We start from the raw sequence: 24,201 nt of genomic DNA, 5'->3' as shown, positions 1-24,201 counted from the left end.
TGCAACTTAGGGACAGCTTAGACCAGGGGTCAGCAGAAAAGGGCTGGACAGTAAATGCTTTCAATTTCAGGGCCATATACAAGCCTCTGTTTCATATTGTTCGTTGTAGTTTTTACAATCTTTTTAAAATGTGAGAAAAAATTCTTAGCTTGTAGGTTGTCTAAAAACAGGCAAAGGATTTGGTCCACAGGCCACAGGTGGCCAACCCCTGTTTCACATACAAACCTAAACAAAGGCGAGGGTTTACCTCTGGAGACCCATTTCTCTCCATGATTACAAGTAGCTGACAAGGAAAATGCATTCCTCCCTTCCTCTGTAAATCCCATCCCTCCTAGCCCTCTCTAAAACACAAAGCTCGCCTCTTAAATAAACTTATGACATGCCTCTACCAACATGGTTCATCTAACCACCTACCCCCCATTTATCACAGCGGGCTCTGCTGGCATGCCCCGCACTGGGCTCTCAGTTTTAACACTTGAATGACACCCTGAGCTGAAAGCACTCAATGTGACTCATGGCTGCAAAGAAAGGAATTCAACTTTTAAAGATATTTAAAGGCAAAAGTATTTTTGTCTTTCCCACTCATGGCCTCATATGTTGAAACAAACTACAGCTGGTAAATAAAAGACAGTGGGGTTGGGTTGGGGGAGAAGAGGCAGTCATTTTGTGACATTTGATCACAACAAAAAGGTCCACCATGAAAAATTCTGAAATTATTCATGCAGGTTTTAAAAAATACTCCCATTCTATAAACTGCTACTTAAGTGGGAGCAGCTAATAATTATGAATAACATGCCCTGTATACTACAGCAGAGTACAGAGATGTAATTCCTTACGTCTCAGTATTTATACAAGATGTAGCTCTATAAACTGGAGATTATAGCATCATAATCTTCAAAGTTCAGACCCAGATTACCTTGTTAAGACAAGAAATGATATGACTGAGGTCAATCCAAGGAGCACCCGCTTCTGTCACCTGATGAAAAAGATGATCCCTAAAGAGCTTCAACAGGTACCGGTCGCCCGTCTCCGACCAGGTAGGATCCTTCTGAAACCTGAGGGAAGGGAATATTAACCTCAATAACTCATGCTTACACCACAAAGCTGTATGTTTATACTTCAGACTCAAAACCAGTTTTACTGTTGTCTACAATCAACCAGAGAGTAGGGTCTGTGTGTAGCTGTTTTAAATCAAATTTTTATGTCCAGAGTGCCCATAGATTTTAAAAAATAATCTCACTGAACATGGAAGTACATGACTACCATTTTCTACTTCTCAAAGCAATCACCCCCTTACATACTCCTACTTCACAATCCCTTCCTCACTTAGGCCCCTACCCTTAGATAAAATGGGGAAGAAAGCAAATGACCTCTTTATATAGGGTAGAGAGAGATGTCAGACATGTCTTCTGCTTTTCTGGGGGCATAAAACAGGGAAATGTCTAGGGCTGAACCAAATGGGGTAGATACTGGTTTCCTACCATCATGTGATGATGTGAAAGTGAGTGGCAAAGAGCTGGAAAACTGTCCAGATGGTCACTATTAATTTTCAGTGACCTATGAAACATACAGGTTACAGAAAGCTGCAATTGGATATGGAGAGAATGCTATTTAAAAACAGGCACACAGTATAGACCAGAAACAAGAATTCACCTGGGAAGCCAAGGAAGGCTTTCCAGAGAGGGAATGGGTGCTCTCCCCAAGGAAGCATGCCTCCTGGTCAGAGGCCTCAGTATGTGCAAGGGACAGAGAAAGGAGCACCTAAACAAGAAAAGACAAGTGAGGCTGGATGGGCTGGGGGAGAAAAGAGGATCAGAGTGCAGGACCCGAGTGAGGACAAGGAGGGGTACAAGAAAAGACAGGCAGACAGCACAAGAGGCAAGGAGGAAATTAAAAGGAAAAAAAGGCAGATCTGAAGCAAGGATGAAAAGGAAGAGGTCAGGCCATGCAGCCTTAGATCACATGTAAAAATGAGGTCTGCATTCTGAGAACAAAGAGGGAAGCCCCCACCGTCATGTGTCTGCTTTATTAAGATCACTCCAGGGTCTTTCAATTAAAAGCTGATTAAACACACCCATTTATCTCTGTTCCTTTTCAAAATCCCAGCCAACTGACAGTGTCTAAAAAAAGTGTATAGACAGACAAGGACAAAGGGATCAGAAACAATAGGAGACAAAAAATAGTCACAAAAATTAAAAAGGTGAAAAGCAGACAGGTAAGCAGCATGACTTAGCAGATCTTAAAAAAAAAAAACAACAACTGAGCTCTAATGCTTTGTGGGGTGCTTGAAGGTGAAGTCATTAGTGGGATTTCCCGTGAGATACTTCAGGGGACAAAATAAAAGTTAAATAAAAAATTAAAAAACCCACTCAGTAAAAATCTATAATTGACAGCCTCAGAGAAAAATGAATTAAATGCTGTAAGACAGAAATATTCAGAAAGCAGAAAGTTTTTGGAAATTTAAAATATAGCAGAAATTCAAAAAATTTAAAGGATTAGGGGAAAAACTCTTTAATTTTAGACCAAGTAAGTTGAGATTATTGCCTAGAAAGTACAAATTTAAAGCATTAGGAAAAAACGCTTTAACTTCAGACAAAATAAGTTGAGATTTTTGGCTACAGCACAACACTAAGACACAATATGGAAAACAGAAGAGAATATTAAAAAATCAATTGCAAAGGTCTAACATCTAAGCAGCATGAATTCCAGAAAGAGGTTTGCAAAGAAACAGTAAGACAACTTCCAAGAACTAAAAGATATAAATTCCCAAGGCTAAAAGGTCCATCTGTTGATTCATCAGAATGAATCAAAAACTCACCACCACAGCACATCATTGTGAATTTCTGCACATCAATGACTTAAAAAAAGAGCGGGGGGTTGTCCTAAAAGCACAGGGTGAAGAAAAACTTGGAAAGAAAATGGCTTTGAGTCTGTCTATAAGTTAAAAGACAATAAACGGAGCAGTGCTTCAAATTCTGAAAGACACCACCATTACTATTACCCAACTATGCATTAGAGGTGCTAACACAGGCACTCAAGAGACATCAAAAGCACAGAAATGAGAAGGGAGGAAATACGACTATCACTATATGAAGACACGACTGAGAAACCCAGAAGAATCTACTGAAAAACTACCCAAACACTAGAAGTCCCATGCTACAAAATTTATAGAAATCAACTGTTTTCATATATACTGGATAACAAAGAATCTAAGAAGACAGAATGGAGGAAATTCCCATTGATAACAGCAACAAGAAAAAACACCTAAGAATAAACTTAGTGTATTGTAACTATATGAAGAACATCATAAACTCTGAAGGATACTAAAGCAGACATCAGCAAATACAGTGACATGCCATTATCCTGGTGAAGGTAACTCCACATCTAAAAAACACAAATGCTCCTTAAGCTTACTAACAAATTTAATAAAAGAGATAAGAGCTAACACTAGTAGATTTTAAATGTCACTCATTAAGATAGTGTGAAAGAGCTGCTGCCTTAATAAACCAGTGGGAAAAGCTAGACTATGCAATAAATAGCTTTTGGACCACTGTGGGTGGTGGTGGGGGTGGTGAATTCATACCTTACATCCTATTTAAATTCCAAATATATAAAAAATTTTAATATGAAAAAAAATGAAACCTTCAGTATTCTAGAAAATTCTTGATGATCCCTTCATAAGATCTTAAGAGTAGAAATGCTAACTTTCTGACCGTGACTCAAAATCCAGAAGCAAAAAGTAAATTTGATCAATTCGACTACTATAAAAATGTCTATATTGGAAAAAAACTGAGCACAGTCAAAAGAAAGATGATAAACTTAAAAGAAAGGATCACAAATGTCAGATCCCTCTGGCTCCTACACAGCAAAAAGACAAAGTACAGCTGGAAATAAAGATGGGCAAAGGATGAGACAGACAGAAAAGGAAACAGAATTGAATCAGAAAGATAGGCAACGTGCTCATTATGAGTAAATACCAAAAAACCTGCACTGAGATTCCATTTTTCATCTATCAGGTGGTCAAAAACCCAGAAGTTCGGAAAAAGTATTGCTAGTGAAAGACTCTCATGCACTGTACGCTGGCAAATCCTTCTACCAGCTGCCAAATTACAGTCACAAATTCCAGCAGGTACTGACCTCATAATCAGAGTTGGACCTATACTTGTACACACACAAAATTAAGTATGCTTAAGTCAGTCCCTGCAGAACTGCTTACACTAGCAAAAAGGCTGAGAACAACTCAAAAGGCCATTGATAAGGAACTGGAGAGACAAATTACAGCGCACCCACATGACGGACTATTACACGGCCACTGACCACGGCACTGTGGTTAAGACAGCACAGACTCTGGAACCACATGTTGTCCGGACTCGAGTCCTGACTTTATGCGTGACCCCAGAGGCTTTTAACCTATGCTTCAATCTCTCTATTAACAGGGAATACTGAAGTATCCGCACTACAGGCTGTTACTAGGATTCAGTTAGGTCATGTTTGTTAACTATTGAGAAGACTGCTGGCCGTACACTAAACATATCTGTACAAAGATTTCCAAAACACACTGTTATGAGAAAACATACTGTCATGTGCAATATACAGACCCCTGTACATAACTTACAGTTTGTACATATTTTAAAGTAGAGGGGTGATAAGAATATACAGTTGTTAACTCAGGGAACATGTACAAGAGACTAATAAAGGCTGGTAGGAGGAGTGGAGAGACTGGGGGTGTCACGTATGAAAGGTTTTTCACTGCAAACCTTTTCTACTTTTAAAGAAACTGGTCCATACGCACTATACTCAAAAGATTTCATTAATAAAAACAATTTTATGAGGACATATACCCAATTGTATTATCAATAAAGTATGAAAGCAGAATAAAGATATTTTTAGACTTCCAAACCCTGGGAAAAACTCCCCTTTCTCAGGAAGCTACAGAAGGATGTGATTTATTAAAGCAGAAGAGTAAACCAATGCAAAAAGCAAGAAACAGGGTGTGCAACACAGAGGGGGGACAACAAGAGGGAGAGCTCCCAGGGCAAGAGTGCAGGGAAGCCCGGGATCTCAGCTGAGGGCGTGAGCAGGCTGGAAGGCAACCAGCCACAAGCGGGGCAGAGGGCAGAGGCCTGAGGCCCTGGGGGTAATTTTTCTAATGCGGAGGAAAAAGGGAACTGAGAGGTTATTACTCATTTGGGGCCATATGGAAGAATGTTTTATATCCGGCGGAGAGTTTAGAATGAACTGGTGGTAAGTATTTTTCACTTGCTTATTTTTCTACATAAGACAAGTATTCACACCAGGAAAACAAAAAACAAAATACAAAACAAAGGAAATGTAGTCATGATTTACTGTGTGGTGAAGCTACAAACAGTATTTACCTTGCTCTAATAATGTCAACACTGAATACTCATCTCAAAATTCAGGGGTTAAGTGGTATAGTGTGTGTATGTGTCTTTAGTTAAAGGAAGGGTATATGAGAAATACAGCCTCACCTGCCACAGGACAAAGTCATTAGCTGAGCTATATACACTGAAGAAAAATTGAAACACTGAAGAAAAATCAAGAAACAGCACTTAAGCACATATTTTTAAATAAAGAGATAAATGCTAGAAGAAGCAATTAAAAACTTTTAAAATGGTTCAACATATGACCACATTCTCTTTATTTAGAAAAATCGCTAGGGAAAATGCTAACTGAATCTTTTAACTTCGAAGAAAGGTATGTGATTTTAAATTTTGTCATCAAAAACACTCCCTCAAGCAATGGTATTTACCTACCACCTGTCTCTATGCACAGCAGCTAACAATCCTGAAGCGCAGCTTCTCCCAGTCACCACAGCTGCTGTTGCGCCTTGTCTTGGGGACAGGTACGAAGCATAAGCATCAACCTCGCTTCTTTCTTGAACATACAATTAACTTTAACTCACAAACAAGGCAGAACTAAACAAAGGTAAGATGGTGATGCCTCCTTTCCAGTGTCACTCATGTGACAGCTATAACAATGCACTTTAATAGAAGATAAGAGGCATGAAACAATCAGAAATACCAAAAAGATCCAATCTGACCATGGTAAAAGGAACAGGCTTCAAAAAGCAGAGGCAGTACTGACAGGCAGAAAATGTTCCCTTATAGGCAAACCACAACAGAGGAGTGAGTGAGTGAGTGAGTGAGTGTGTGTGTGTGTGTGTGTGTGTGTCTCTCTCTCTCTCTCTCTCTCTGTGCATGTGTAATCCTTAAGGACAACCACAACCAGGGCTGTGGTTAAAAACACCACCCTAATGGCTAACAACAGGCTTAAAAGGTCACTTCACATGCGAATTCTTCTCTTTTCCCAAATAAAATCAGTAACAATAAGGTATACTCATTTTGGTTATGCAAAACAGTGCCCTTGATTGAAAACATGATGTAAAATACTGTAAATCCTTACTCCGGCCTCTCATTGATTGTTCCCAATTTTGCTAGAAGCCTAAACAGTCTTCCATTTTGAACCTCCTATAAAACATTTTAAAAAGAGAGAGAATATTAATGTTCCAGCTAACTGAATATAAAAGCAAACGTTTATAAAACTGGTGTCCTGTACCAATATTTGCTTTAAACCATAAACCCTAATATCCCCACCTTTTGGTTATACTTTTGAATATAACATGTTCTTTTTACATACTGTAATACTCAAGAAGATTATGCAATTGTCCCTTTTATTGGATTATAGTTTTTGTGTTACTTTCAGTGTATAGCAAAGTGATTCAGTTACACATATACATGTATTCATTCTTTTTTCAGATTTTCCTCATATAGGTTATCACAGACGAGTTTCCTGTGCTATACAGTAGGACCCTGTTGGTTATCTGTCTTATATACAGTAGGGTGGATGTAGTAATCACAAGCCTGTGATGTATTCTTCCCCCACTGTAGCTGTCTACTACTAAGACTGCATATTAAAAAAAAAAAAAAAATCAAGATTCTATCTCAAGACTGTAGCAAAACCATGAACGAAAAAAAATAAGACAAATGCCCAGAGGACCTGAGAAATCAAAATACTGAACACTAAGTTTGGACAAAAATATCTGCAGTCTTAGCCAGCTGCGTACTATATCCAGCACAGTAATTACTCTGTTTTACATCTACTGATACACAAAGATGCAGGTGCGTACACACTCCTTTAACTACACACTTTACCTTTGCAAGGTCTTCCTCTATGACATCATTTCTCATTTGAGCAGCATCCAATTGAGTATAAAATCGAGCACCAATCATGGGCATGATGTCATTTACACTTCGCATCCTGTTTTGGTCAGTCAACAAATATCTAACCAAAATAGAGAAGGATCACTTGAATGCCAAACACGCAGTTTACAGAACAACACAACCCACAAGCACACAGGGACTGCTGCCACCAGCATGTTAGTGTGCACAATTTCAAATTTTTTTTCATGCAAGTCGAGTTCATTTTGAAAGCTTAATGATTGTATTTCTTTTCTCTGGAAAACTTTAAGAGCCAATGGAAAAAACTGTAAAAATGTCTCTTTCTCTAAATCTTTAACTACTATGAAAATGAGAAAGGAAAGCTGGGTATAGAGTTACACTTACCATATTTCCATTCTCAAACTCTTCTTTACAATAGTGGGAGATGAAAAGATCCAAAGGTTTTGGGAGGGGTGGTTGTAGGTGGGGAAATTTTTCCATTGGTCTTCAAAAATAGTTTTTAAACTAAAACTCAGACTTTTATTTTGGTAAGGGAAACAAGCTTCAGTGTTTTAGGAAGCTGTCTCCTGCTCTGTGACTTCATTTACCAGCTGTCATGGTATTTTTATTTCTGAGAAATCTCCATGCACTAACACACATCAGGAAAAAGAACAGTTTCTTCTATCATCATAACTAAGGCAGAAAAATACTACACATCTCAAACGGCTACCTGTCAGAACACAATGATTATTGATCATTTAGTATTAGTATTCTGACAGGTCAACCGTGTCCTAACCATTCCTAACAAAGCAGCTTCTAACTCTTCTGTGCTCTGCTTATAATTATACCTATTTTCTCCATAGGACTTATCTCTGTCCTGCAAATATGTTACTTGTTGATGAGTTTATTAACTCCTCCCCATTATAATGGGGGAAGCTCCAGAAGATGGGGGATTCTGCTCACCTTATATAAAGCAGCTTCAGCATCTGACACAGAGTTAGGCATTCTTTTGTTGAACAAATGAACAGTTATAAATTCATGTGGACGATCTACGTCTTAGCCATTCATCTGTAATTACTGACATATTTATATCTAACTACTCACACTTAAAGTTATTATAAGCTATGTGACTTTGGCAAGTTATTTTATATCTCCCAGCCTCAGTTTTGACATCTTTAAAATGGAGCTAGTTATGGTACCTAATTTAAAGGGTTATTGGAAGAATTAGGTGAATTAATTCATAATTCACATCAATCAGCTCAAAAGTACATGATACATACTTTACTGCTCTGTAAATTTTGATTACTGATTAGTATGAAAGTATGACTTTTTTGTTTATTCATTTTTTATTAAGGAAAATTTCAAACATTTGTAGAAGGCGAGAGAAGAGTATGATGAATCTTCATGTACCCATTACCCAGTTTCAGTAATTATTAACTTATGGCCAATTTATTACACTTATATCCTTTACTCTCACTTTTATAAAAAGGGAAAATTATAACTTGAGATTACTTAAAACATCCTAGGTGTTGCAAGCTATGGCTAGAAATCACTTCTGTGATAGTATATGAAACAAGTATTTTTATTTAAGAGAAATCATCTTAGTTGATCATCAAAGGAACCAGGTAACCACTGGCTCCAGTGCTCTGTCACAAGCAGGACACTTAGGCCAGTGTAACAAAGCACAGGTGGGCAGCCCCATCCTCCGTCCCTCAGTTCCATACCACAGGGCTAGTCCAAAAAGAAACTGGATCATCCAGGGTTACACAGAAAGATCAGAAGGAACAGCTGGAAGCTAAAAGAGACTGAAAAGGATCAATAAGCTCTAATTGCTTCTAGAACATCATAGAAAAAAAATTTCAAAGGAGACTTCCTAGCATCTATTCTCCTAAATCATTTAAAGTAAGAGTTCTGGTTGTCCCCCCTCCAGAATCCCCGATGTCAGACGCATCTTATAGACCATCGTGACAGCAGTCCACAGTGGACTGGGCTTCTCTTAAGCCCCAGTCATTTCAGATTTACAATCAAGGATTTCCTGGAGTATAAAGACACTGGGGGAGAAGCATAGGGACCCTGACACACATACTCTCTGAAACAGGGGTGTGGGCCACACACCACACAACTGGGCTGCAGATGGGGTTATTTCTGACAGCTCTTACAAAGATACTGACCACTCTGGAGAGTAGCACTGTCTAATGGACTTTCTGAGATGATGCAAATGTTCCATGTCCACACTGTCCAGTATATGAGCCAGAAGGTACATGCAGCTTCTAAGCTCTTAAGATGTACATGGTGCAACTGAGGAACTGAATCGTTTCAATTTTATTTAACTGTAATTCATTTAAATGTAAAAGGTCATATGTAGCTCGCAGATACCAATGCAGCTCTAGGGGGTCTACCCTTTGGCCAAATGTTTACAACACCAATAACTAATTTAAACACACTGGTTTATGAACTTATTTCAAGAAATACATACTTAGCAATAAAAATAAATTAAAAATTGTTTAATTATGTTTAGCCTGATTTTAAATAGTGGAAACTAAAAATCAACAGAATCACTGTTAAAAGACTCTCATGAAAAATCTCTGTCTTATCTCATAAGATCATTATATTAAAACTTACAAAATCAGATTCTTCAGGTCAGAGGAGTAGTTGATTGTCACCAGTTCCATGGCTTTCTGTAAATTCTCTCGCTGAATTCCTGCCAAAGAGTTGCAAGCCAAAGCCAACACAACTTTTCCTAATGATATCAGATCTGCTTGCTGACATGAAAGAATAAATATAACTTTTAATTTTTCTTTCATAGATACAAATTTAATACACTGACACTATTGCCTGCATGGAAAAAGCATCTTTACAAAGAAGCTGAAGAACTAAGTACATGGTTCCTAGATATTGGTGTTCATCAGAATTACCTGGGAGCTTCATTAAAAAGACTCTTTCTGAGCAGCTCCACCCCAGATTCTCAGTAGGTCTGGGAACAGGCCCAACATTTTTAAAGTACCCAGGTAATTCTAATGAAGGTAGTTCTAGGGGCTACTTTAAGAAACATTCAAAACAATTCATATGCCACCTACAGAACTGCTGCTTTACTGTCCTTTTTTTCCCCTAAATGTTTATACTTAAATAAAGCTCATATTCTTACTATGGCAGGACATTTGAGGCTGGTTACCAAACAGCTGCTTCACAGTGATCATTACATTGACGACAGGCACTTTCTTCATTCTCCATGATGCACAAAAGTGAGTGTATTTGAAAAGGAAGTAATTCCCTCATTCCAAACACAATGTCCGCAATACCTGATTTCAGAGCACATTCTCTAGACATCAACAATGCTGCAAACCTCCATGACAGTCCATCTGCCCTTGTTTCCAAGCAGACAGGTTTTTACACTATAGTCGATCTCTGAGCTCTGTAACCACCTCACTTCTTACCTGTTTTGTTTCTTTGTTTTAAAGATTTCCCCCTTTGAGGCCTTTCTTCCAAAGAATGTTTAAAAGACAGCTGACTGAATAATAATAACTCCTAGAAACAGAATGGTCACCTAAGTGGCCCTGCTTGGCAGGTTAACTATCAGTAATCATGTACCTCCAAGACAATGGAACAGTTTAGAGTTCAAGGAAATCATTTTAAGTAATTTCTACAGAAAATTCACATAAATCTTCACAATCTGAGATCTCATCTGAATTACTGGATACATGTTTATTTATGGAATAAATAAATATTCCATAGAGCTTTCAAACTTAGCTTTACAATAAAATTCACCTGAGAAGCTAAAAAAAAAAAAAATCACCCGGTGGCTATCCTTCCATCCTATTTTGGTGTTGTTAGTCTATAAGATCTACATATTGGTATTTTTCAAAACTTCATAAGAGATTCAGATATGCAGCCAGGGTTGAGAGCCACTGGTTTTGTAGAAGTTTATAAATGGTGTTATTTGCAAATCAGGTTGAGTATTTCATGGCAATTGCTACTGAAACTTTAGGACTACATAGCTATCCTTAACAACATCCTTCCCAAAGAGTAAAAAATAAAAAGAAATCAAACTCGATGACTAAAATAACATTTAAAAGTTCAAATCTAGCATTGGTGAATCTGATACTCTGAACCTAAGATCCTATAATATAATCAGTGGAAAAATTAATTATTAGACAATTCTGAATCGATCAGGAAGAGAGCCAAGGATTCATGTCAGAGAAACTGTAAAACTCCGTCAGTGGCCGAGTTCGGAGATCAGGCTGGGAAGGCAGGTGCCACAGGAAGGGGCATGAATGCTGTGGCATATTGTCCTTGCTCTCTGGACCCACAGCCATGACTGAACTCAGGCAGGACTCCTCTCAGTCTCTCTCCGAATCAACAAAACATTCCAAGTTAGATAAAGGAAATCAGAAACATGCTGATTGAGAGAAATCAGTACATGGAAAAGCAAACTGTAAAAGTCCACAAGTGCTTCAATTCAGTGTCATCAGCAAAGCAAACTTAAGCTTGTTCTTGTTTATTAAGTATTTCAGCAGCATGTAGCAACACACAACATCCCCACCCTCAAACAGCAAAATCTTCAGTTTAGCTCCACCCTGAATCAATGCTATAACTAAATCTCCCCCCTAGAGTATCCCCTATTACAAGACAGGAAAACAGGAAAACAAAAGCACAAAATAGCTGAAGGACTATATGGGTTTAGGAAGTCAGTCCATCTGATTCTGAGTACATCTGCCACCTTTCTGAAGCTGACTCAAGGTGGGAATACCCACCTAGAAATGAAGTATACACATCACATAATCCAGACTAAATCAGAACTGATTTTTTCAAATAAAAGAGGTTAATGAAGTCCTGCTCGACAGAGACATTGTAATGTCATTAAGCGCTCAGTAACTCTCCTTTCCTTATTCTCAGCTAAATAGTGTTCCATTTGTTATTTTTGCTTCTTACCTCCATCTGGCTTTTCCCCCCATTTGTTGAATTCTGGAGGCTTTCCCCCCAACTCATTTTCAGTTTCTTCCTGATTCTTGACTTCTTGATTTTTCTCTGATTCTATCTATGGCTCTACTTATGTCCATTTTACTGAAAGTCAGTCTCTATTCACGTGTCTGAAACAGACTATGAAAAATAGACTACAAGAAACAATACACTCCTTTCTCATGTACCCTCTTCTCTGTAAAATCATAACCCCCCCCACTAGGAACTACCATTAATTCTCTCCTTTACCTTACTTATATAAGCTCTATGGAAAATCCATATATACACCCACTCCAAAAAAAAGAAAGGAAACCTGATACAATCTTTGCCTTTGAAAAATAAAGGGAGGCTGACAATTGGTTGAAAGTAGCCCAAGTTTATGAATGGGGGCAGCTCCTAACCTACCAATCAGTTGGCCCAAATGCTTACTTTACAGTTGTTCGTTTTGAAACTCTGGAATTGTTTTTTCTTATGAAGTGTGGTTTTTCAAGGTAACTAACGATATAATCCAAAACATAAAGGACATTTGAAAATAAATGGAAAACACCCCTGCTGTGATACTTACAGAAAAACAAAATCAAACTAGTCTTATCTTTCACTAGAAATTAAAAAGAAAAAGGAACTATTCAGAATAGAGAGGAATGAAGAGGTACCATGAGGCTGCACATAAACAACACAACACCAGTTCTGTGGACAGAGGGTTTCCTAATACTTGCAATAGAGGCTGATGGCACTGATTCTAAATAATGTCTAATTTCTCTCCCAAAGTTTAGTATTATTTTCTTGAATATATAAAGATCACTAGTATTTTAACAGTCAATAATCAGTCACTTTCAGAAGCTCAAAGAATATGAAGGAAAATTTTCAGAGCCAATTAGTTAGGCACTAAGTATAAGACAGATGATAAGCAGGAAAGTAGCTAAGAAACAACCAACCAGGATAAGAAAGAGGGAGCAAATTCCCCTCTGCAGAAGAAAGCTGCTAGCGGTGGGGGCTGGGTGAGGATGGGGGGGGACTGGAGGGTAGCCAGATTCTTCCACATAGAGCCCACTAGATGGCGCTACCAACCAGAACAGCTTGGCAGCTGCTGGGGTAGGTGGGCCAGAGCAGAGGGGAAGGAAGCTTATATAGAGGCTGCAAACAACTGAACACGACAAGAGGAGTCGCTCTAAGTCTGGGTACTATGCTGTCCACTGTCCAGCAGCAAAGGAAGAGGTTTAAGCATGAACTAACCGGAATATCACACACTACTTACACTTTAATTCTCATCCTGGACTTTCCTTTTTGTTCTAAATTTGTCTCAATTTTAATAAAGCAAACTAAAATCTTTCAAAGATTTAAAGAAAATAAAATGAAATGAGAAGGGCAGTGGGAAGGTAAGGTATTTTCCTTGTTTCTCCATGTAAATAAGAGATTTTGCCTTACATCAAATCTCCCTAAGTTAATAAATGTTCAGAAACACCAAAAACTGCTTACATGAAAACAAACAAACAAATACTGTCTTAAAATGACAACTGCACATCCTCCAAAAAATATGAATACAAACAGAATGACATGAAATACTGACTTTAAATAGCTATATCACTTTCACAAAGTAAAAAGGCAAAAGCAGTCACACTGTAAGCTCCTTGCAGAGGTGGATTCTTACCTATGCCTTTCATTAATCAAGAAGTATGAATGAAATAGCTAAGAACACAATGGAACCTCAGTCCACAATATTACGATAAAGTCAGACTATAACTGAATTCTACTAATGTACAAGAAGTGAGTGATAGGTTTTGATTAAGGAAAAGAAAACGAATCCTTTAGAAAATAGCTATATAACACCTTTCCTTTGAAAATAAAAGTTTTGGATTGACAGTGGGACAACTGTAAAAGTAAATGCAACAGGTGTGATTTTAACATACTAAAAGTGAAAACTAAGTAAAATGTCATATACTGTATTTCATTCAGCTAGTTAGGGCTCTAATCTATGCTGAGGAGAAATTTCCTAGTCATATAAATGTATTGTCATTTGAACAACTAGTCTCTGACACTGTCACTAATTCTGTACATTACAACTTCTAAGGGCGCTACACTGAACACACCATAGTGATTAAGAAATGCACGTTCCAAGGCTGCATAGAGACCACCCCCAGAATAAACTGAAATCTACATGTAAAACTCTGAAATGCTTTTAAAATAAAAAAATTTATCTTAAAAAAAATTCAAGCCATAAGTTATTAAGTAAATATGTTAATTCTTACTCACCTGGTATTGAGCCATTAATGCCAATGGATTATTATTCTGACTGTTATCAAATGTTAAAACATCAAAAACTCCAACACAATTTACTCGCAACCTTTAAAGATCAGAAAATTTAGAGAGAATAATTAAAATGAGACTTTTGAAAATTTACGTACTAGTGGAAACTGAACATTTCTTATGATACTGGGAAGGATCTCAGCATCCTGGCCAGTCCCTCCACCTGCCCTACCCCCATGTAACCCCTGCCAGTCACCACGTTAGAGATAATGTCACAGACTTCAAGTGACAGGCCTTTGGTTGTGAAAGCCAGGAATGGATAAAGCCAGGACTGCAACTTGCACTTTTTGAGTACCAGGTCACTGCTTCTTTTCCCAAAACCTAGCTGCTGCTTTACTAGTTACGCATGAAAAGAGAACCAGTTAGCTTCTTAACAGGTGATGAAGATGTGCTAGGCATGTTCAAAGCATTTTACATGTATTAATTAATTTGGTCCTCTCAATAATCTTATGAGGCAGGTACCTTACAAATACGTAAAATGGAGATAACAATAGCACCTGTCTCATAGATTGCTGAACACACAAGTAACTTGCTGTTAGTTAAGTAATCAGCAGAGCCAGGACATGAAACCAGGTAACCTGGTACTAAGACCTTGAGCTCCTGATGCTATGCTGCCCAAGACAAGTCTCAAAATTTCAACAACTCAAATCAAACACTGGTAAAGTTAAGGTCTCTGTAAAACCACCGATTCTCAAAGCATGAAACCCAATCAGCAGCAACAGCATCAATCGCCTGCTAGTTAGAAATGCAAATTCCCAGGCCTCGCCCCAGACTTCATGAATGGGAACTCTGGGGGTGTAGCCCAACAGGCTGTGCTGAATATGCCTCTTGAGATTATGGGGACTCATGTCAAAATCTGAGACTGACAGTTGTACATATGAAACTTGTACTGACACTGCTTGATATACCCCCAACCCTAACCATACACAGAGAAGGCAATGGCACCCCACTCCAGTACTCTTGCCTAGAAAATCCCATGGATGGAGGAGCCTGGTAGGCTGCAGTCCATAGGGTCACTAAGAGTCGGACACAACTGAGCGACTTCATTTTCACTTTTCACTTTCAGGCACTGGAGAAGGAAATGGCAACCCACTCCAGTGTTCTTGCCTGGAGAATCCCAGGGATGGGGGAGCCTGGTGGGCTGCCTTCTATGAGCTCACACAGAGTTGGACACGACTGAAGTGACTTAGCAGCAGCTAACCATACATACCTCCCAAACCCCTACAAGATCTTGGTTAATAACAACGCATTTTATTACAAACTCAGCATGTAAAAAAAAAAAAAAAAACAAAGTCACAGCAGTTCTTCTGGATGGAATATATGAAAAGGTAGAATTAAAACAAATCGTCATGCTATGTTTACTAAGCTGTCATAGGTTAGATGATTGATAAAGAAGCCAGAGTTCAAAATGCCAGTACCTTGTTTTGCCAGTTATCAGAATCTTTGTTGGGTCCATAACGCGACATGCCAAACCTGCTGTATGAATGGTACGCAGTGCAGAACTCAGCTGGACAATATATGCCCAAATAAGAGATTCTGGCAACAATCCAGCATGCTGTCTGGGCAACGGGCCATCATGTTGACCTATAAACACACAAAAAATGGCACTTTCATGTAATTAACTAAAAGACTAAAACATGCAGATCAAAAAGAATTCAAGAAACAAACCCAGATTTTCTTATGTATGATATCACACCTCAGTCCTCTACTGCCAGCAGTAAGCGCTCTCACTGAGCTTCTCTTTTCTGTGACCACTATAATTATTGCACAGCAGACAAAAATTATTAAAGTAAGAACTTCTCATTAATTGTGAACCAAGTTCTAATTAAAAACAGGAACCAAAGGGATTATTTTTCTTAAACTGTGGTTAAACCTTGTCTCTATTACTGCTCAGGTGTGTGGGAACTATTCTTTCCATGGCTTGAGGGAAACAAAAGTCGCCACCAACATCTCTGTGGAGTGTTCTCTTATTGTCCTTACGCTGCCCAGCCTCTACTATTACAACCACATCCAATTAACAGAAAACATAAATGTAAAATACTGAATGTCACTTATGCCACTTATGGGTAGTAATGCTGAAGCATAAAAATAATCCAGTCTACCATGAAAAGTAATCCTTTTGATTCTATCAACCTTGTAAGGGCTTCTTGATACAATTTTCTGGGTCACTGTTAATCAAGAGAAAAGGGGCCTCATAAATGTAATCTAGATTCTGTAATTATTTCAGGGAACATGACCTTATAAATCCAAGTATTCAAATGGTTGTAAACAAACCTTTTCTGAATCAGTTACAAAAACAACAAAGTTAAATGGTTAACTGTGATGCTAATAAACAGCTCTTAGGTCTTGAGACAAAATTTCCAGGGAAGAACACAATACAAAATTCAAAAACTGCTAGCCCTCAAATTTAGACAGAATTGAAGATAATACCATCTGGAAAACCATGTTAAATGACTCAAAAAGTAGCTCTAGTAATATATGTCAAGACAACGTCAAAGACAACCAGGAAGCGGTCAAATAAAGCTATTTACTAAGTGTGGTTTTTTGGGTTCCAAAATCACTGCAGATGGTGATTGCAGCCATGAAATTAAAAGACACTTACTCCTTGGAAGGAAAAGTTATGACCAACCTAGATAGCATATTAAAAAGCAGAGACATTACTTTGTCAACAAAGGTCCGTCTAGTCACGGCTATGGTTTTTCCAGTAGTCATGTATGGATGTAAGAGTTGGACTATAAAGAAGGCTGAGCACCAAAGAATTGATGCTTTTGAACTGTGGTGTTGGAGAGACTCTTGAGAGTCCCTTGGACTGCAAGGAGATCCAACCAGTCCATCCTAAACGAGATCAGTCCTGGGTGTTCACTGGAAGGACTGATGTTGAAGCTGAAACTCCACTACTTTGGCCACCTGATGCGAAGAGCTGACTCAGCGGAAAAGACCCTGATGCTGGGAAAGATTGAGGGCAGGAGGAGAAGGGGACAACAGAGGATGAGATGGTTGGATGGCATCACTGACTCAATTGACATGGGTTTGGGTAGACTCTGGGAGTTGGTGATGGACAGGGAGGCCTGGTGTGCTGTGGTTCATGGAATCGCAAAGAGTCGGATACGACTGAGCAACTGAACTGAACTGAATAGGGGAAAAAAATATTTGTAGCAAATACACTGCATACTTTATGCCAGATTCAATCTAGTTACTTTACCCACATTATGTCATTTTAAACCTTTTACCACAATCCCTATAAGGTATGCTATTATTATTCCCACTCTCTTATTAGTATTACTAATCTCTTTTAACATGCTATCTTTTGTTTTAAATTAACAAATTATATAGTATAAGAAAGCATTATACTTCCATCTATGTCTCTACAAGTTTATACAAACATTGGCTCTTTTTTCCTTCATTTTCAATATTCATACTGGGAAAACAGAGAGTATAAATTGCTATAAATTAAAGTATATATGGTACATTTAAAGGAGTTAATACCATCAAACAATACTTTCAAATACTAGAAAATGAACTGATTTCTAAGAAAATGTAAACATACCAAATAATCAAACACCAAAAGCAGAATTAAGATTTAAAAAAAAAGAAAAAACTAAAAAGGAGTGCTATAAATCAGTGGTTCTCAACAGGGGTCAACTTTGCCACCTCAGAAACATTTGGCAGTGTCTGAAGATATTTTTGGTGTCACAACGGGAGGAGGGAGTTGCTACTGGTATCCAGCGGGTACACGGTAGGGATGCTGCTAAACACCCAGCAAGGCAGAGAATGGCCCTACAAAAATAATTAATCCAGCCCCAAATGTCAACAGTGCTGAGGCTGAGAAACCCAGCTATAAATTAAAGCCAACAGTCATTTCACAGCTGTTGTTACTAAAATAAATGAACAACTACAGCTATATTTCTCTATAGGAAAAGTTATACCACATCCCTTTGAACAACATTATGTGTGTGCTACAGATGACATGGCAAAAGGAAAAAAATGACCACACTCTGAGACCAGATTTTTAATGCAAAACAGCCATGTAACCACAGCTTGCTTCTTTCAACTGTCAGAAAGCAAAGTTACAAGCAAACAGAAATAATATATTTTATCTATAATGCCAGGCAGACTCCAGTCTTCTCTCTCCTTGCTTTCTCTCAGGATACATTCAGGAAAATCTTGAACAAAAACCTCAGCATAAAGGGTAACACTTTCCTGCCCCCAAATAAGAAAATGATACATACATTTTCCTTCCCCCAAAACAAACTAATTAAGAGACATCGCAAAATGAATTTACTTTAACTCTGAAATGATTTACCCTTCAATAAGCATTTGTTAGAATGTAATTACAATGTTTTAGTTCTTTGCAATATATGAACAATAAAACAATTCTTTAGATACTAAACAAAGAAAATAGTCCCCATTTAAGTAAAAGTTACCTGAAAATTTATTTTGAAGTCCCTTTAGTAACACAGAATCCTATCTTAAAGCAAAATATTTGTTCAGGGAAATAATTACATAAATAACAGAGAATCACACGGGACTATGTAAGAGAGACAAAACAAACCAAGACAAGAAAGAAATGTCAAGAGACTCATAATGATGATGCTTTGGGTGCTGAAGTTACAGGAATTATTTTTCAATTTAATGCATTTTCCAAACCATTTTACTCAGAAAGCATTACATTTTTTAAAGAAAAAACAAGAGGAAAAAAACTTTTATCGTATTCTCAGCTACTTAAATTTCAGATTTTTTTTAAATTTTATTTTATTTTATTTTTAAACTTTACATAATTGTATTAGTTTTGCCAAATATCAAAATGAATCCACCACAGGTATACATGTGTTCTCCATCCTGAACCCTCCTCCCTCCTCCCTCCCCATTCCATCCCTCTGGGTCATCCCAGTGCACCAGCCCCAAGCATCCAGTATCGTGCATCGAACCTGGACTGGCAACTCGTTTTAAAATTTCAGATATTTACATCAGTTTTTCGTAACCCATCTTCATCTCCATCTACACATAACACATTATTTCCTAACTTATTACACACTGACTCCATTTCTTTAAAGTATTTCTTTTTAAAATGCAATATGGTCTTTAAACTGAATGATTATAGGGCTAAACTTACAAGTACTTTAAAACACAAAACTACTCTTTCACAGAGCAAAGGCTTTGTCAAACCCAGCTTTCTTGCATCATCTCCTTACCCCACTTTCTCTTTGTGAAATAGGCATCCGCGTTGGGGTCATTGAAGTGTCTGCTCATCATGGTCTCTCCTCCAGCATGGAAATCATATGCAAACACAAGAGCTTGAAATAAAACACAAACGCTCATTACTGTAACCTAGCTTCCAACAATGAAGCCCACCAGCAGAGAGACAATTACAAGTCACTCACAAGGCTCTGAGAAAGCTTTAGTGGTAAATACTTCACGCAAGGTTACAATATTTGAGTGCTGAATTTTTTTCCACATATCGACTAATACCATGCACTTTGTGTTAACAAGACGAAAACCTGAAAAAGAGAACATTTTCTGCTTAACAGGAAATGACATCTCCCCCTTATTTCCCCAAAACGTGCCAAAAGAGCCATTTTATACATCCCTTGTTGCTGTTTAGTTGCTAAATCGTGTCCAACTCTTTTGGGACCCCATGGACTACAGCCAATCAAGCTCCTCTGTCCATTGAATTCTCCCAGCAAGAGTGCTGGAATGGGTTGCCATTTCCTTCTCCAGAGGATCTTTCCAACCCAAGCCTCCTGCACTGACAGGCAGATTCTTTACCACTGAGCCACCTGGGAAGCCCAATATATCCCTTACTGCTGCGGCTGCTGCTAAGTCGCTTCAGTCGTGTCCGACTCTGTGCAACCCCATAGACGGCAGCCCACCAGGCTCCCCGTCCCTGGGATTCTCCAGGCAAGAACACTGGAGTGGGCTGCCATTTCCTTCTCCAATGCAGGAAAGTGAAAAGTGAAAGTGAAGTCTCTCAGTCGTGTCCGACTCTTAGCGACCCCATGGACTACAGCCTACCAGGCTCCTCCATCCATGGGATTTTCCAGGCAAGAGTACTGGAGTGGGGTGCCATTGCCTTCTCCGAATATATCCCTTATGAGATACTAATTTCCAAATGAAACAATAAATGTATTTATTATCCTTTAAATTCATGTTAATTAAAAAAACTCATTCAGGAATATCTGAATAATCTCAGCCTCAATAATATGCTCCTAAAAGAGGATAAATTATCTTCCTTACCATGTATCCTCCGAAGGCAATAAGGCAGATCATCTTTGCTATTTACAGCTTTGTAGCAGGATGTAATGTATCCAAAATTACTTGATTTCTGTATCCGGTTGGGTGGTGGCAGTGGCTCTAGAGGAAACAGGCTATGGTAGCTGTCAACTTCTGTTGGGACTGCTAGAGTAATTCATAAGAAGATGACTTTAGCTTGCAGACACTCATAAATCTCTCAGATCTCAAAGAAATAAAGAAGAAACCAAATTCACAAACGACTGATATCAAACACTCTGTATTCTAGAAGAGTGTCAAGATTCATAGTGTGTCCATTCTATAGGGCACACCAGTCTCACAATCAATAAAAATAGACATAACACAACAAAAGAACTAGATTTCATGAACTCAAAAATATTTATCTTTGGTAACAGCACAACTCTTGTTTCTCAGCTCTTAGAAACAATTTGGATTATCACTTATAAATATTAAACTTTCCAATGGTATCTTATTTGTCTTTCCCTAATCGTCAATGATGTTCAACATTTCTTCATAATTTTTGGTTGTATAAATGTCCACTTTCTTGAAATGCCTATTCCTATTTTTGGCCACGTTTCAGTTTTGTTTTTAAGGCTCTTACCAATTTGTGGCTTTAATTTTCTTTTCTTTGTCAAACATGTAAACATCTTCTAAGCTTTCTCTACTATAGATATCTTTGGGTTGTTTTTAACTTTAATTCAATAAAATTTATCAGTGTTTCAAGAGTCAACAAACTTTGCCTCCAGTATAGGAAATCTTTCCCTACTGAAACATTAAATTTATTCATATATATTTCATAGCATGAGTTTTAAAGCTTTGTATTATCATTTAGAGATATTACACATTTTGTTTTAGACATCTAAATTCTTAATCTATCTGGAGTCAGTTTTTGCATGTGGTTTGAGATGCTACAACTGTAATAATACAATCTTCTACCATAAAGAAAACCATTTTCCCCAGTGCTTTCCAGCCACCTGTGTCACTTCTCCCTAGCCTGTTCCAGTAGTCAATCTGTCTAGCCCAGTGCCATTACCACACCACTGCAGGGACTACAGACTCAAGCCAAGCCTGCCCTCCCCACACACCAGAACCCTAATCACAATCTTCAGAGTGTTGCAGGGAGTCTTCGACCTTCACTTTCTGATAAATTCTATCATATACTACGAAAAGCTCTGTTATGTGCAATATAATTTTAAAAAAAGAAAGACACAAAGACCAAACCTTGATTAGAAGTGAACTTTCAGCCAATCTCCCAACCTTCCAGGGAGGGGAGAAAAGCTGAAGACTGAATTAACTGCCAAGAGCCAAAGATGTAATCAACATGCCCTGACAACAAAACATCCATAAAGACTCCTCAGCAGCGGGATTCAGAGAGCTCACAGTTGGTGGGCATGATGCGGCACTGAGAGGGTGGCACACTGGGGAGGGCAAGGAGGTCCCCACCCCCATACCCAGCCCCCACATGTCTCTTGCATGTGGCTGTTCCCTGAGTTGTACCCTTTATAATAAGCCAGTAATAGTTCATACAGTGTCTTCCCGAGTTCTGTGAGTCATCCCAGCTTATTACCAAACCTGAGGGCATCCAGTAGAAACCCCCAAATTTGTAGTTGCCCAGACAGAAGTTTGAGTAGCTTAGGTACCCCATTTCAGCTGACATATGAGGCAGGTGTGGTCTTATGGGATTGAACCTTTCCTTAACAATTAAATTGTTGGAACATGAAGCAGGTGTTAGTACTGTGAGTAAAAATAACTCATGTGCTTTGACTAAAATTGTCCTGAATCTGTAGATTACAAAAATTGATAATCATTATGTCTTCCTATTCATGAGTATAGTATTTCACTCTATATATTTACCCTCACTTTCATGCATTGTCTTGCCTGGAGAATCCCAGCAACGGGGGAGCCTGGTGGGCTGCCATCTATGGGGCTGCACAGAGTCGGACACGACTGAAGCAACTTAGCAGCAGCAGTAAATCTCCCTCACTGAGATGTTACATATCTTTTATTGTATTTATTTCTAGGTATTGATACTCTGAAACTACTGTAAATAGCATCTTCATTTATTTTTTATTTTTTACCCTGACTAGGGCCTCAAAGACAATGCTTGATAATAAGGAAAATTCTAATATGAACATTTCAAAGGCCATGACAGAAAAGTTTCCTGCCCATCTAAAGTGGAAAAGATCAGTCTTGAAACATAATAGCCAGACATACTCCTTTGAATTCTTTAGCAGTCAAGAAGATACACAGGTGACTGTGCTGAGTCCTTGATTACAACCAGGTATACTGAGATTCGGAGAAGGCAATGGCACCCCACTTCAGTACTCTTGCCTGGAAAATGCCATGGACGGAGGAGCCTGGAAGGCTGCAGTCCATGGGGTCGCTGAGGGTCGGACATGACTAAGCGACTTCACTTTCACTTTTCAGTTTTCACGCATTAGAGAAGGAAATGGCAACCCACTCCAGTGTTCTTGCCTGGAGAATCCCAGGGACGGGGGAGCCTGGTAGGTTGCCATCTATGGGGTTGTACAGAGTCGGACACGACTGAAGCGACTTAGCAGCAGCAGCAGCATACTGAGATTACTGCTACAGTAAATGTATTCCTGCTGTATTATTTATAAAGTTTTGCTAAAATAAACCACATTTAATCTTGCCTTTACAGAATAAGCTAGGGAAAGAGCTTTTAATGCTCTCTGAGAAACACTACAATTCAGCCAAAAAGAATATAGGTTTAAATCCTGATTTGGTCAGACAATTACTAGTCACTGACGTTAGAGGCAAGCTACTTAACCCGGCTGTTACCTTCAGTTTCCTCACAAACGAAACAGAGGTGATAATATTAGCAAGTACACCACAGGAGCTTAGCAAAGAAAAAACTTACACACAGAAAGCCTTAGTACAGGGGCATGCCACAGTCTCAATAATAACTACAACAATCACTCCTACTTAAGTACCTATACTTTGTCAGGTTTCAAAAGATAACATTCTAGTACACAGTGAGATAAATCACAGTGGAAATTCTAAAACTGCCTATTTTTTGGATAAACTAGAATCTCGTCACATGTAGACTTATTTGAAAAACTCTAGATGACCAATGGCATCTTGGAATTCTTAACTAGATTTCAAACAAATACATTCATTAAAGAGTAATTAATTAGCTGGCTTACAGCATAAAAACTGTGGGACTACGTAAGGATTATACTCTTCTTTAAAAGGAAGGATCAATCAACTTGCATTTTACCTGGCATATCAGCTTGATCGATTTGAGCCATTGTTATTAAATGTCTGTTTATCAGCTCCTAAGAAAAGAAAATAAGTTCATTTACATCTAAACACAGCTTCTGAAATATGGACTTTTTATTGTAACTGACTAGCATAACCATTAATAGTTTTGGCATGTGCACTTTTCAATACTAATATCGTGAAATAACATTTCCAATACTGGAAAAATGTCTAAATTCCAGTCCCAGGTAGACCCGCCCGTAACTCGAGCTGGTTTCAAGTAGCAGTGTCA

The 24,201-nt window shown here is 38.3% G+C and overlaps 1 protein-coding gene across 12 annotated transcripts in view; it reads right to left on the bottom strand.

The window, feature by feature from the left end:
- Nucleotides 1-24,201, bottom strand: part of PAN3 (poly(A) specific ribonuclease subunit PAN3) — a 123,617-nt gene that overhangs the window by 4,465 nt on the left and 94,951 nt on the right. For 4 of the 12 annotated variants that reach the window (XM_025262884.3, XM_025262875.3, XM_025262876.3 and 1 more), the window contains 11 exons: nt 23,929-23,986; nt 20,673-20,834; nt 19,820-19,936; nt 19,631-19,732; nt 15,857-16,022; nt 14,385-14,475; nt 9,801-9,940; nt 7,173-7,302; nt 6,424-6,488; nt 5,775-5,852; nt 917-1,055 (listed from right to left, as the gene is read on the bottom strand). In XM_025262884.3, the coding sequence (XP_025118669.3) occupies nt 917-1,055; nt 5,775-5,852; nt 6,424-6,488; nt 7,173-7,302; nt 9,801-9,940; nt 14,385-14,475; nt 15,857-16,022; nt 19,631-19,732; nt 19,820-19,936; nt 20,673-20,834; nt 23,929-23,986 (1,248 nt within the window). Of the gene's footprint in view, nt 1-916; nt 1,056-5,774; nt 5,853-6,423; nt 6,489-7,172; nt 7,303-8,902; nt 8,984-9,800; nt 9,941-14,384; nt 14,476-15,522; nt 15,746-15,856; nt 16,023-19,630; nt 19,733-19,819; nt 19,937-20,672; nt 20,835-23,928; nt 23,987-24,201 lie in introns of those variants that run through there. The other 8 variants (XM_025262877.3, XM_025262881.3, XM_025262882.3 and 5 more) reach the window with 6 other exon arrangements.

The sequence above is a fragment of the Bubalus bubalis genome, chromosome 13 (genome assembly GCF_019923935.1).
Source record: "Bubalus bubalis isolate 160015118507 breed Murrah chromosome 13, NDDB_SH_1, whole genome shotgun sequence".
Taxonomy (NCBI): Eukaryota; Metazoa; Chordata; class Mammalia; order Artiodactyla; family Bovidae; genus Bubalus; species Bubalus bubalis.
Note: the sequence above shows the minus strand (reverse complement) of the source record. Positions and strands in the feature narration are given on the sequence as shown.